The 13,353-nt window shown below is 44.2% G+C and overlaps 1 protein-coding gene across 1 annotated transcript in view; it reads right to left on the reverse strand.

Moving 5' to 3' along the window:
• Positions 1-1,173: 1,173 nt before the first annotated feature.
• CLYBL (citrate lyase beta like) overlaps positions 1,174-13,353 on the reverse strand; it is a 195,805-nt gene continuing 183,625 nt past the window's right edge. The window contains exon 8 of the mRNA XM_010006342.1: positions 1,174-1,269. Coding sequence (XP_010004644.1) covers positions 1,174-1,269 — 96 coding nt within the window. The remainder of the gene's footprint in view (positions 1,270-13,353) is intronic.

The following is a 13,353-nucleotide window of genomic DNA, read 5'->3' on the forward strand; positions in this document are numbered from 1 at the left end:
TGCATAGTTTAAAACTTCCCATTCTGTTAATTTCTTAAAGAACAGTCGTTCATAGTCTGAGCACAAAAGCTCATGATTTAATGAGGAACAGAAACAAAATCTCTGATTGTTGGTGTTTCAAACTTCATTGGAGTCCTCTGGCAACCACAAGTTGATCCTCTGCAGCTTCAATACCCTTTAGCCCTCCATATAAGAGTACATGCTGAATAGAGGACAATGCCTGGTTGTTATGTTTATTTACCCTTACTACAAGCTGGGTTAACCTCTTCAAAACAGCTTTACTAAGCCCGTTAACCACACGGCCCACATGACCTGTAGCCGTATCCCTAATGTGATGTAAATCTGACTCGAGACCATATGCACAAGTTCTGCTGCATTGTGTCTCCAAAAAACTACAAGTTTATTGCCGCCCAACCCTTCCCCGGGCTGGACGTTTCCAGGAGGAAACGCTCTGAATGGGGAATGCTTAAAAAAAAGAAGAAAGTCAAGAGTCCTGCATTGTGAGAGCAGTATTTTTAATGGCTGTTGTACATTTACAGAAGGGGGAGGGGGGGGTAGATGCGAAGCCTGCACAGGGTAATGATTTTCACCACGATTATTTCGACCAGTGAGTGATTATTTGAGGCTTTGCCCTTTATCATAGAATCATAGAATCTTAGGGGTTGGAAGGGACCTCGAAAGATCATCTAGTCCAACCCCCCTGCCAGAGCAGGGTCACCCAGAGCACATCACACAGGAACGTGTCCAGGTGGGCAGGAGTTCTGCACCAGGGCAGGAAGAAGCGTAGATACAAATAGAAGCGACTGACTCAGTTTCCATCTGCTCTTCCAACCAACAGAGCTCACGGCTTATGCTTTGCCTTCCTCCTCCCGTGAAGTCATGATCCTGCCTTTGCCGTGGCTCCCGTGATGTCACGGAGCTGGTGACGTGACTGGGTCCGCGGGCCCTGCGGGAGGGAGCAGTGGTTCCAGTCGGGAACACTTTTACTAATTAGCCACCCTGGCAAGCAAACTATGACAGGTCTGCAAAATGGAAACGAATTTCTGCTTAAGCTTGATGTCTTTAATTTTATTATTATTTTTTCCCCCCCTTTCTCCCCCCCCCAACCCAAGTATTATAGTCATCTTTTAAAACAGCTCCTGGGCCCCCATGGTGAGAGCTTCATTTACCAGCTCATTTTTCCTTGATGGCTGTGGCAAGCGTAACAATGTTCTGTGCCTGCTTCAGTAATGGCATGTCGATCATGCTCCCCTGGAAAGTAAACGCTCCCTGGAAAAGAGAGAATATAAACTTCCTGAGCGGACCTCTGGAAATTGTAGTTGGCTCATCTTGTTCTTTACAATCACATCCACTCGCCAAGAAACAGCAGCTCCCACAGGAATCCTGAATGAGTTTGAGGAGGCAAAGTAAGCGAGACGGGGGCAAACGCATTCAAAGAACTGCAGTGGGTGCTCCAGAAAGGAGGCAAAAATAGAGAAGCCCTGTGTGCAGCCTGCCTGTTTCAGCCTCTCCAGCTGGCAAACACGGAGGGCCAAGAGTAGTGAGGCTGTGTATGGCGGGCCGGGGGGGCTGGCAGTCACTGTGCTGGGGGGGGGCAGCTCTGCTCCCCACATCCAGCATCCCCCTCCAGTGCCAGGGCTGGCCCAAACTGTGGCTGGAGGGCAGAGCCAGAAGTGTTGTCTTCATCAGGAAACAGTGGTAGGCATTTCTGGGGAGTGGAAGGAGGTTTCCCTGACTTGGGTGTGTGTGGAGGTTGTGCTCTTGCACCTCTCCATCAGGCCTGTGGTGCTGAAGATAGGCTGGGCCTGTGCTTGGAGGCAGGGGCTGGGCTGCAAGATGAAAAAGCAAGTGGCTGGTGTGGTAATATTGCCCAAATCTGCTTTGGAGCCCACCTGAGCACTGCAAACAGGGAATTTCCCTGAGCAGATGCAGAACTAGCCAATGTGCCTCAGTGGTGGCGATCCAAGATCCAGGGCAGGTTTCAGAAGTCACTTTGTATTTCTGGGGATTTTGTGTTGGTACCAATAGTGGCAAGTTTAACATAATTAACTATGAATCATGGTTAAATCTTAAACAGAAGACACGTGTCAAAATAGGGCCAAACCTGACTTGTTTCTCTGGATGCTTTAATCCACATATGTGTTGCTGAGGTAGGATTTTGAAGATAAAACACTTTACACCAAGACTTGCCAAAGCTCAGCAGACAGAGAAAAAAATGAAAAAATCTTATTTGTAATTCTGACAGTACTTTGACTGAAAAACACAAAGATGCAGGCCCTTCCCTGAAGGATTCAGAATGGAAGGCCTGGCCCTGGTGTTACGTGAGGCATCTCTGCGAAGCTCTGCACACCCTTTTAATGTCCTGCTGCAATCGATACGGGATCACAGGCTGGCCTGAGGTTTGAGAGTGGCATGTGTGGCTGTGCATGCCCAGGGAGAGAGGTGCAGAGCAGAGCAGAACAGGCTGTTTATTGCTTTCTGCTTTTCATTTAAGGCTTGGCAATCACTAGATAGAGGACTAATATAAGTAAAGTGAAAATATAACCCATTCACAAAAATGTTTGGGGAATGTGTTGCTCCAGTGAAGTATCTAGCTTGACTGAAGCAGTGTTGGACACTAAATTGCATTCTAGATCAGTTAAGACAAAAATCCACCTTAAATAGTAACCTAATATGAATCAATATTGTTCCATGTGAGAACAGACTGTATTAAGGCCATTAAACCCCTCACAGCTAAAACTATTATTTTATTCTAAATAGGATTTCCCACTATAGCTTGCAGTATTTTAGGTGGGTTTGGAGAATAATGGAATGGAGAGATACTCAGTGGTAGGTGCTTCAAATAAAATTTCTCGTTTACAGAGCAACCAATCAACCCTACATTACCCCAACAACAACAATATTATTATTACCAGTATCATTATTAATTATGATGCACCACTTTTCATCTTAGCTACATCTCAGCTATTTTAATTTACACTCTTACACCTTTACAGAAAAAACGCAGCCTCGAACGATTCCATTTATTAACTTGTGAAATAAAGGGAACTAAGTAAACATTTTATGAAATGGTACTTTAGAATAATTCAGGTCTACACAGTGATCTCAAACTGTAATATATATTTTTTTCACTGGAAGAAAAACATGTTTTAATTGTGCCTAACCTTCTGCAGGCATTCAGTCAAATGATAGCTCTTGCTTCAAAGATAAAAGTGATAAGTAGAGATATGTTAAGGTCTGGGATCATCCTTCCTAGTTCTGTGAAATGGCTGACTTAGGAGCACAGTGATCCTAAGTACCTGCAATAGTTTGCAGGAAGGGATGGGCACCTAGCAATGCCAATTCTGATCTCTGGTGGTCCAGAATGACAACAGGGAGGGTCTTCTCCCTCTCACTGACTGTACACAAGATGTTCTGAAGCCAGGTCCCTCTGCAGGTGCCCAAGTTGGAGTGTGATCAATCTCAGTCTGAATGTCTTTTTTGAAAGTGTGAGTTAATTCAACAGCTTGCCTGTCCTCTCTTCTTTAAAACAACATGTTTAGATAGGAAACCAGGGTAATAGTGTGTGTGTGGACACACGAACACCGAACCACTTGAGGTCTGCCGTACGTTCTCTTCTTGTCAGCATGCAGCTGTAGTTTGGGTTGCTAGGAATTTGAATTCTTGAAGGAAAAAAATGCTTTTTCTTTCCAACAGCAAAGAGTAACATGAAGAAGTTGGCTTCTCTGCCTGCTCACTCTGAGGCTTATTTTCTCCCTGCTAATTTGCAGCGTTGAGCTAAAGTCCAGAAAAAGAAACCGATTTTAATGCCATTCAATATACTCCATTCACTGCCTCTCTTTCCACCCACAGGTTTCAACAGATAGGAAATACCAGTAATTACAGCTTTGTCCCCATGCTCTCTTTTCCAATTCTGCTAGATGAAATTTGCCTTTAGCATTCTTTTGATTTTCTCTCTCATGAATATAAAGAAAACAAGACACTCTATAAACACCATTTGCTTTGATAGTGTTAATCTGGGGATTAATTTAGTCATAGATCTAAATTTTCTTTTGGGCTAATTTTCTCAATAATCTCAAGCTTCCAGCCTGTACTTAGACTTCCAGTAGTTCAACTGTGGGACCAAAGGTCTGTTCTTAAGGCAGCTGGCAGGGTGAATGGGAGGTGGGTGTGTGGTGTGAAGCTGGGGTTTGCATCCATTGCACTTGGTGGCTGTGGCTCTTGCTCACCATGGAACCATATGAATCATTCATTGGAAGCCTTTTCAGAAAGCTGCAAAAGGATCCTGCCATCAGGTGAGCCAGACATGCCAGACCTGCCCTGGGAAGTGACAGGCCCCCCAGGTAAAGGCTGATGGAGGAGTGGGGAGAAGAAGCAGCTGAGGGGCAGAGCCACAGCTGGTGGGTACAGCCTTTGGGTGACAATGCATGGTGCAAGTAACTCGGCTGGGTTGAGACGTGGGGGAAATGGAGGACAACTGTGGCTCTGTGGGCCAGAGATGCTGTCTCTCTGCTCAGCAACGCCTGTCCTTGCCTAGTGCTGTCTTCCCTGCAGCAACACAGCAAATGTGCTGAGGGCGAAGCCCGGTGAGGAACAGGGTGGCTTTGGCGCTCACCCACGCACAGGGTCTGCGGGCTGTGCCAGTGCTTGGGCTGGCCTCAGCTGCACAGCTGTGAAGGCAGCACAGCACTGCAGAGGGGTGTGTGTTTGCACAACCTTTGGCTTCCCTCAGCCTGATGGTTGTGTGTCCCTGTCAGGGAGGACATAAGGAAGGAAGGTGAACAGGCAACCCATTTGGATCATCATGCAGACTAGCTAAGTGTCCTTCCCAGTGATTGACAAGTGAGGAAAGACTCAAAGGTGTTTCCTTCTGGATAGGTCTGTGAGAGCAGAGCAACAGAAAGGTGGCAGACCCAGCCAGCTCCTCTTCTCTCTGCCTAGCCATTGGAGCTGCCCACAGAGCCCACCAAACTGTCACTTGCCCATCTCCACCCCTTGTAGCAGGCCACCTTCTCCAAGCTGAATGATGCAGGACCAGGACTGTGCAATTTGCTGCATCCCTCAGGAACCACACAGTACTTGAATGCAATAAATCCACAATGACATTTAATGCTCTGTTAAAACACTAGTAACATCTTTAAAAACATAACAGCTACTTATGCAAGATGCCAGCCATGCTGAGTTAAGGCCTTAACAGCTCTGCTTTGAATTTCAATATGCCCTAAAGTGCTTTGAGAATGGAAGGGAAAGGGCTTTTGGTATATACAGAAAATAGCTGGAAGGGAATGAACATTATAGAAAGTTGCTAGGTTGTTTTAATTAATTAATTTATGTATTTAAATTCCAAAAAGGAACATTAAAAAATTATAATATTGGAAAAAAGAGAAATGAGCATGGTCAGCCCCAAGTGATACAAAGATTCAGCCTGCAGGCAAGGGAAGTGATAAGGCAGAGTTGACAAAGAACAGTAATTTTCACAGGTCAGGAGCTGAATAAAAAAAAAGAAAACAACAACAAATGAGGCAACTCAAGTTATGCATTAGGAATACCTAATGCAGTAAGTTTCCAGGTGACTGTGGAGAGACCAAAGAGATTTAGAACCAAACTTTGTAAGACATCAATTTGGCAAAGCTTTTGCTCGCACCTTATGAACCTCCCTTTGGATAAACGTAGCTGCCTCCAAACCTAACTCAGATCTAACAAAGTTCAACATATAATTGAGGGCTTTCTGACAACTTATAAGAAAATTCTAGTCATGTGTTGCCACATCTTGGACACAGCTCTTGCCCTATCTTTATGTCATCCTTAAGTTCTGCTTTACCTGTAAGAAATTACATGTATCAAGTAGAAAACAGAGTTTCAGTGTTGGTCTGTTACTTGCCATGGCCAGAAGATGAACACATTAATGCAGTGGTTCCTGGAACATGAAAACCTCCTCTTATTGTGTGTCCCATATATGGCAGCATCTAGGAATGTTTGCTCTGTGAAACTTTTGGGAGTAGTTAAGAGTTTGGTAGATCTCTATGACCATCTCATAAACAGAGTATATATATATATATATTATTTTGTGTGTGTATCTATATATATTTATAATTATTTTTTTTTTTTTGTGGAAAGAACCATTTTATCTTTCTAGAAGGTAAACAGAGGAGATTCAGAGTCAATGATTTCTGTATCAGCTGGGGATCAATGTGTTCCGGGGGAAGGAGAAGAGGGGAAGAAATGGCTCAGCCAGCTCTCTTGGTAGAATTTATCATAGGTGGTAGAATTGTGTTCATTTGGACTACAACAGGGGATGGACAGGATCACAGGTGAGGTACTTGTCATGTTTTTTCAGAAGATCATGCGAAGTGAAGTTTCATATTTCTTCATCTCTCCTGAAACCTTTTTATATAATATGCAACGTTACAAGGGGTTTTACTCCCACCATCTTTTGTTCCTTATGTACCATTGAGTTAGCAAGAGAAACAAGCTGGTTAGAACTGTGATGATATAGAACACTTAAGGCATCTCATAGTTATGTGATACACTTCTCTGAGCTCTGGCTTCGATTGAAATACATGGGTTAATTAAAGTAAAGCAATAATTGTTCTGGGACATGTGGGACTGTGATCAGATGAGCTGGTCCCCCATGGCTGAGAAGATGAAAGAATGAGAGGTACTCCTGCACCTGGGAATGCTGATGGCTTTTTCCTCAGCATTTGCTCTGTCAGTGGTTACCTGTGCCTCTACCCACACTCATCCTGCTGACTGTAACAAACTCACTAAGAGAGTTACTGCAGATCCTTGTTTCTTAGACCACTGGAAAATATTAATAACCTGCTTTGGTACAGAATGAGAGGACTGGCTTTCCTAACGCATAGCAAGTACATACATTTTGAAGTACCAAATAAGTCCTGTAAGTTCCAAAAAGCCTACTGGCTTCCTGATGAATTGCAGATGGGACTCCACACATGAGCAGTGGTTGTGAGAACTCTTCACTCTGTTTGGGAACCACTGCAGTTGTTATTAATTACCTTGACTACTGGTAACCTCTGCTAATAAGCCTTTGATTTGATGCCCTGTTCTACCAGATCTCACTATATATGTAGCCAACAACTTTCACTCCCATGTGACAGCGGTCAGGCCTTTCTTAAAGATATTTATAAAGACTTCCTTAAGTCTGTGACTTGTCTATAGTTGAAAAGAACCCTCAATTGTCTTGCATCACATGAAGGAATATAGCCAGCAGTGCTCTACTCATTTGTAGTGTGTGTCAATGTATGGGCTGCCTTGGGCCACAATGTAGAGACAGACAACTTTTTCTAAAGCAGTTTACCATGGGGATCAAGTCAGGTGATTTAGATATCAGGGTTGGAGGTGTTAGGGGACCCTGGTGAGTGGGTAGGGCTTTGGCATGGCATGGACTGTGGGTACCCAGGCCAGTGGAAGAAAAGGAAGAGAAAGCCAAGGTCACGTTCCATGAAATTGCAATACTGACAAGAAAGCACCTGCTGCTGAATTTTGAATTAAGCATAGGTCTAAGATATATCTAATGCTGTGGAATTGCAAAAAAAAATAACCTCTGCCACTGGTTATGTGGCTGTTGTTCAGAGCTCCTGAGGGGAGGTCTTTAGACAGCACCCTGCTGTCACAGGGTTGGAAACATTGCCCTGCTGATGATTTCTTTCTCTTCCATTACTTTTCCTAACGGTTTAGGTAGCCACACTTCCTTCTGCAGACCAAATCCCTGCAAGGAATGGGTGGCAGCTGAGCTATCTCCTCACCCTACTTGACTCCCTTCTGAGAGAGTGGGCACCTAAGTCCTAGGGCAAATAGGTATAGGGGGACCAGTGAACCAGCCACTCTTCTCTCTGTTGTGAGGAGATGTCGTGACTCAGAGAGCTCCCCCACCACTCTGGTGACATGTGCCAGCTGTGTGTGAATACAGGCATTGTCCAAGTAAGAAATTAGGTAAGTCCCCTTCCAGCCCCTGTGACCTGTATCAGCACTCGTGGGCAGATGCCAGGAGAAATGGAAATGAGCAGCATGGGTGGTGCCAGCTGGCCAGTGCAAACCTTGTGTACCTCCCAGGAGGGGAAATGGAGCACATGTATAGAGAAGCACCCTCAAGTCTGCAGACATAAGAAAACTTTACTCCACAGTTACCTAAGAAACATTAATTATTTCCTTTGTAGTTCACCCATTTATAAATCCCAAAGATCTACTTATGACTTTCTGGAGACTACAAAAATACATGGAATAAACCCATCTGTTTGGGTCTGAGAACATTGTCTCTAATACTGCACAATGTTAAAGTGCTACAAGGAAATATGGATGTTGTGCTCTGGAAGAAGGGCAGATTTGCTCTTCTGAGGAGGGAAGGAAGCAGGTGCATGGCAAAGGGTCCCCCTAAAAAGCTATGCATTCAGGAAGATAATTCCCCTGGGATTAAACGAAAACAGACATTCCTTATGTGACCCCCTGCAGAGGAAATTTGGAAATCTTTGCTTTGAGGCTTAAAAAGATCTTTTAGATTTGCTTGCAGGTAGTGAACAAAAAGAGAAGAGAGTCCTGGTCGCAGCAAATGGAGTTGGGTCTGTGCCTGGGGGAGGAGTGATTATGCTGACTGGAAAGGAATGACTTTCCTTTGAAACAGAAGGTTGAAACCATATTTTGGGGCAAGTCAAGAGTAGGAAATAAGCTAACACCTGTGATGGTGCTGAATGCAGCTTTAGTTATTTTTTGATTCTGCAAGTTGTAGCCAAAGAGCCATCAAAAAGAGCTGGGTCATGATTCTACCTTTTAGTGATGAACTTCCAAAGGTTAGTAAGCTGCTAGGAGGTGTCCAATGATATCTGGATCAACTTAAAACATTTTTCAGGCTATAAAAAGAGAATGTCTCACCCTCCTCTCTGCTCTGTCCTATCCTGCGTCCAGATCATGTTGACACAGAAGTCTTGGCCTTATTTTATCATCTTTGCAGTAGGTGGGAAATGCCCAAATAACTAGTGTAGTCACACGTGACAAACTGAAGACTCCACATGCAGCAAGTTATACAAACAGAGCTTTCTTGGTTATATATGAGCCCTTTGACCTTCACCCCTTTTTCTGTAGTGACATTATGGAAGGACAGACACTTACACACAAAATCTTTGGCAAAAATAAATGACCCCTGTAAAGGTTTGTCAAAAATATCTTTTTGGCAAGACGAGATGCTCAGTGGGATCTCTGTGATCTGTTGAAGAAAAGGATGGGCTTGGGGGGAATTATGCAAAGGATCAACACCAGCAAGTTTCTACAGCCATTTTGTTGATAAGAAGAAAACATTAAATATGACTAACTTTTGTTTCTTTTCACCAGTGTAATCTTCCACCACAGGAGAAGCAGCTAGTTAGTTCAGAGGATAAATCAGTTTGTAATGCCAGAAGCAGGCCTGTGTGTGAGAGATAGGCTTCTACCTCTAGGAGCAGATGGAAGGACACAAAAGATGGAGAAAGAAAGAGCAACAACAACATGAAATAGAGATTAATTTTTACCTCAAATATCTCCTCAGCCAGCAGTACAGGAACTCTGACAGAAAAAGCCCTTTCTAAAGCTCAACAGGTAGGAAGGATTTTGTTATCCCTCAAGTCCACAGTGGGGCAGGAAAGATGAAGAACAAGGACCTACAAGGTTCTTCACTTCTCCTCTGCCTGACATTATTGTTCCCAGCCCATGGATAAAGGTCTTGCCTTGCTGTGTGACCAGACAAGCTATTTTTCCCTCTTCCAGCTCTCCAAGCTGCCTGAACCACTGGGGGCAGCCCTTTAGGCTGAGATGGGCCAGGACATCCTGCTTGGTCCAGCTCCAGAAACTCCCTCAAGTCTCTGCCTCTCACTGAGCAAGCAGCCTGTTTCAAGTCCCTGAAAGTAAGGCAGACATGAGGGGTTTTATTGCTTTCTTTATATTTTCTTTTGTTTCCTTCTAGTTGTGGTTGTTGCCTTCCTGCATGCTCCTCTAGAGTAGGAAAGAATAAAACCAAAGAAACAGAAGAAAGTCCTAGAAATCAGGAATATTCTCCACTGGTTTCCATCCTCTGTCTTATGATGTATTGGGAACGGAAGAATCCTAGAGAGCATGCTTGCTGCTGCCAAGCAGATCTTTATTTTATAGCACAAAAGCAGCTTCCTGGACAAACATCCTATCCAACCAGGCATTTTTTTCCCCCTAGTGAATATCACGGTTATTATATAGAAAAATGAAAAGTAACTAATATTAAGAGTTCAGTATCCTCAGATGCCCTTAATTAAGTCATTTAGAATTAACTCGAGGTTTACAGGCACGAAACCACTTTTATTAAATATAGACTAGAAAATTTCATCTAGAAGTAAATGACTAGAGGACACACAAAAGCCATTTGATAGTGAGGAGGGGGGCAGCTATAAAATACAATGGAGGCAAGAAAAGTGAGAACAGTGAAGCTCATTCTGTCAACAAGAATGGAATGACCATTACTTTTGTAGGCTATATTTTTTTCGAATTTCAGATTAATTTTCTGAATAGGATTGAACAGCCATTTTTTACTGCCATTCAGCTGATGGAGGTTTTTTCAGAGAGCTTCTCCAGGTCCCTGAAAATGTCAGCTAGCACAGAGAGGAGTGAAGAGGCAGCAAGACTGCTGCTACTTAAATTAACTGAAACAATATTTTGGCTGTACAGGCTTCTGAATTCCCTCAGTAAGCCTTAAAAAGAGCCATCTGCTCAGAACATTACATCTCTGGTTAGATCCTGCTTTGGAAATTGAAACTAAGCTGATGAGTGCTTGTTAATGCTTTTTAAAGAGGGATCTGGGAGGTGGGCAGTTGCCTCAGCAGGTTGCTTGGTGCAGTGCAGGTTTTGGCACAGCAGCAGGCAGGTGTCTGCAGCGATGGGTCTCTCCTCACTCCATCTCCCCAAAAAAGCATCGCCTGCTTTGGGAACGTGCAGGCACAGCAGGGCATGGCCCTTCCAAGAGCAAGGACACTCACCTTGTCTCACAGAGACCCTGCATGCACCTCCTTGAGGCGACAAGGACAGCAGGGTGGTGCTGTGCTGAGGAGGAACCCAGAGGGGTGCCATCCTGTGCCCTCTGCAGGGCTCACGTTCCCTGGGACAGCAGCCTCCCCCTCCAGGAGCTACCTCCGGGTGGAGAGGCTATGGAGGGGCACAGCATCCCTCCTTCTGCCCCCAGCTTGTGGAGATACTTCTCCCTGCAGGAAATGTCAATGTGCCATCCGAGTCTTTCTCCCCCCACATTTTGGACACAGGTCTTTAATGACTGGAGGAAAACAGATTAAGAGCCACCAAATGCCTGCTGGGGAGTGGAAGGGAGGGAGAGTTGGCAAGAAAATATTTCGTATGAGTTTCTGCCCTGCTTAGGAGCTTTTGCAGCCTCACGTACTAAAATCTGTCTCCTTTTCTCCCCACCTGGCATAACTCCCTCAGGACTGATCGCGCCAGCGTAGGAACCAGTACAGCACAAGCAATTAGCTAATACAGCCCCTTCTGCTCTATTGTAAAGGTTCAAAATTTGCCCCCAGACAGATCTTTCTAAGAGAAAAGCCTTCAACTGTGACACAAACCACATTCCTAAAATCTCTTTTTCAAATAATGCAATTTTATAGAGAAACTTGAAGTACTCATATGAGCTCTCTTGAACTCTATTTATTCATCGATTTTTCACATGAAAATTTCTCTTGGCCACTTTTAAAAAAGATAAATAACATAACAGTGGCCCGTGCTCAAATCCCACCAGCACTCTCCATCTTCACATAGAGGTGCACCTGAGCCTGTACTTCTTAGGGCTGAAGCTCATAAATGGTGGCAATTTATCACAAATCCCTGAACCCCCCACTCTGCAGCATGAGGAATATACGTTGCCTAATTAACATAAACGAGGGGGAATGCCCTGCATCCTTGAAACGAGGGTGGCCAGCTCTGGAGCCCAGCGTGCACAGAGGTACCCCGTGCTGCCAGTGTTACTCTGGGATGGGATCCAGCTTAGTTGGTGGCACCTCAAACCTCTGCTGGCAGCTGTTCTGGGCCTTGCCCAGAAGCTGGGCTGCTCCTTCACCCCCAGTTCCACATAAAGCTCTGAGATATGACGCTTTATAAAGTGAATTGTAATCCATGTGGGTGGATGGGATCCCACAACGTCCCATGCCATCCCTGTGCCATTCCAGGAGGCTGCCCAGAGGCACGGTCCTGCTCTCCCAGCACCTGTGGGTTGGATGGGGACAGGATGGATCAGTCATGGCTGGGGCTGTTGCATGGAGAGCCCTCCTTGGAGGCTGCAGCACTGCTGGGAGAGGGCGGGCAGCGGGGAGAGACCTCCCCAGGCGGTGGTGGGAGCTGGATCTGGCCCAAGCACAAGGGCACATGGTCTCCAAGATACAGTGGCTTGGGGTAGCTTTTCCTAAACAAAGAGCATTATAAGGGAGCCACTGCTGGAAATTTCCATTCCTTTGTTGGGTAGATGCTGTGTAAATAAATGCATTCCTAAGATTTTTCATAATCCTTGAAAGGTCCGTAAAAGGAACTGTGTAGTTTCTCCAATTGCTGGAGTTCATATATATTATTCCTCAGCTACTGGGAACACGATATACAATGGCACAGAATATAATGCAAGAAACATATGCTAAAGGTCTTCTTAGAAGCACTCTGTGCATTCATATGTGGCATGTACAGATATTTCTTCTGTTTTGCCCTGTGGGATCTAAAATATTCAACCCATATTACAGCTTGGGTTTCTGAATTACTTACCTGAACTCTAAATAATCCTTACCTGACAGGTGACTTCAATGGCAGCATTCAGCTATTCCCTGGTTTCATGTGTGGGTGCTTTGAAAGCATTTATAAATTAGTGCATGAGACAAGTGTGTAAGCAACCTCCTACTTTACTCTTCTGCTTTTTTTTCTCTCTGATTTTTATTTTAGAACCAGTAGATTCAGGAAAATCCAGTTATGATAATGATACTGTGCCTGATGTATTTACAAGTCCAATGGCTCAAAAACACATTTTCAATGTCTTACTTTCTTGTCACATATAAACACTAACTACATACAGAAGAGATTATGTTCCTGTATTCAGTGTATTGTAATGTAAATGCAGGAGTTACTTACATAGTAAAGACTATTGTACCTTCATTGATAGAAGTCAGTTAATTTTCTCAAAATAAACTAGTAACTTCTCCCACTAACTCTACCTCCTTGGACCTGGTTAATCTGAATTTGTAAGATGACTTCCCTGTTTAATGCAGCACAAATATCTCAGAAATTCAGAACAGAAATTGTCCTTTAGACTCCTAGTGCAATGTTTATTAACCTTCTTTTTCTGAACACACTCGGACATTT

This window comes from Chaetura pelagica, unplaced genomic scaffold (genome assembly GCF_000747805.2).
Source record: "Chaetura pelagica isolate M959 unplaced genomic scaffold, ChaPel_1.0 scaffold29, whole genome shotgun sequence".
NCBI classification, from domain to species: domain Eukaryota; kingdom Metazoa; phylum Chordata; class Aves; order Apodiformes; family Apodidae; genus Chaetura; species Chaetura pelagica.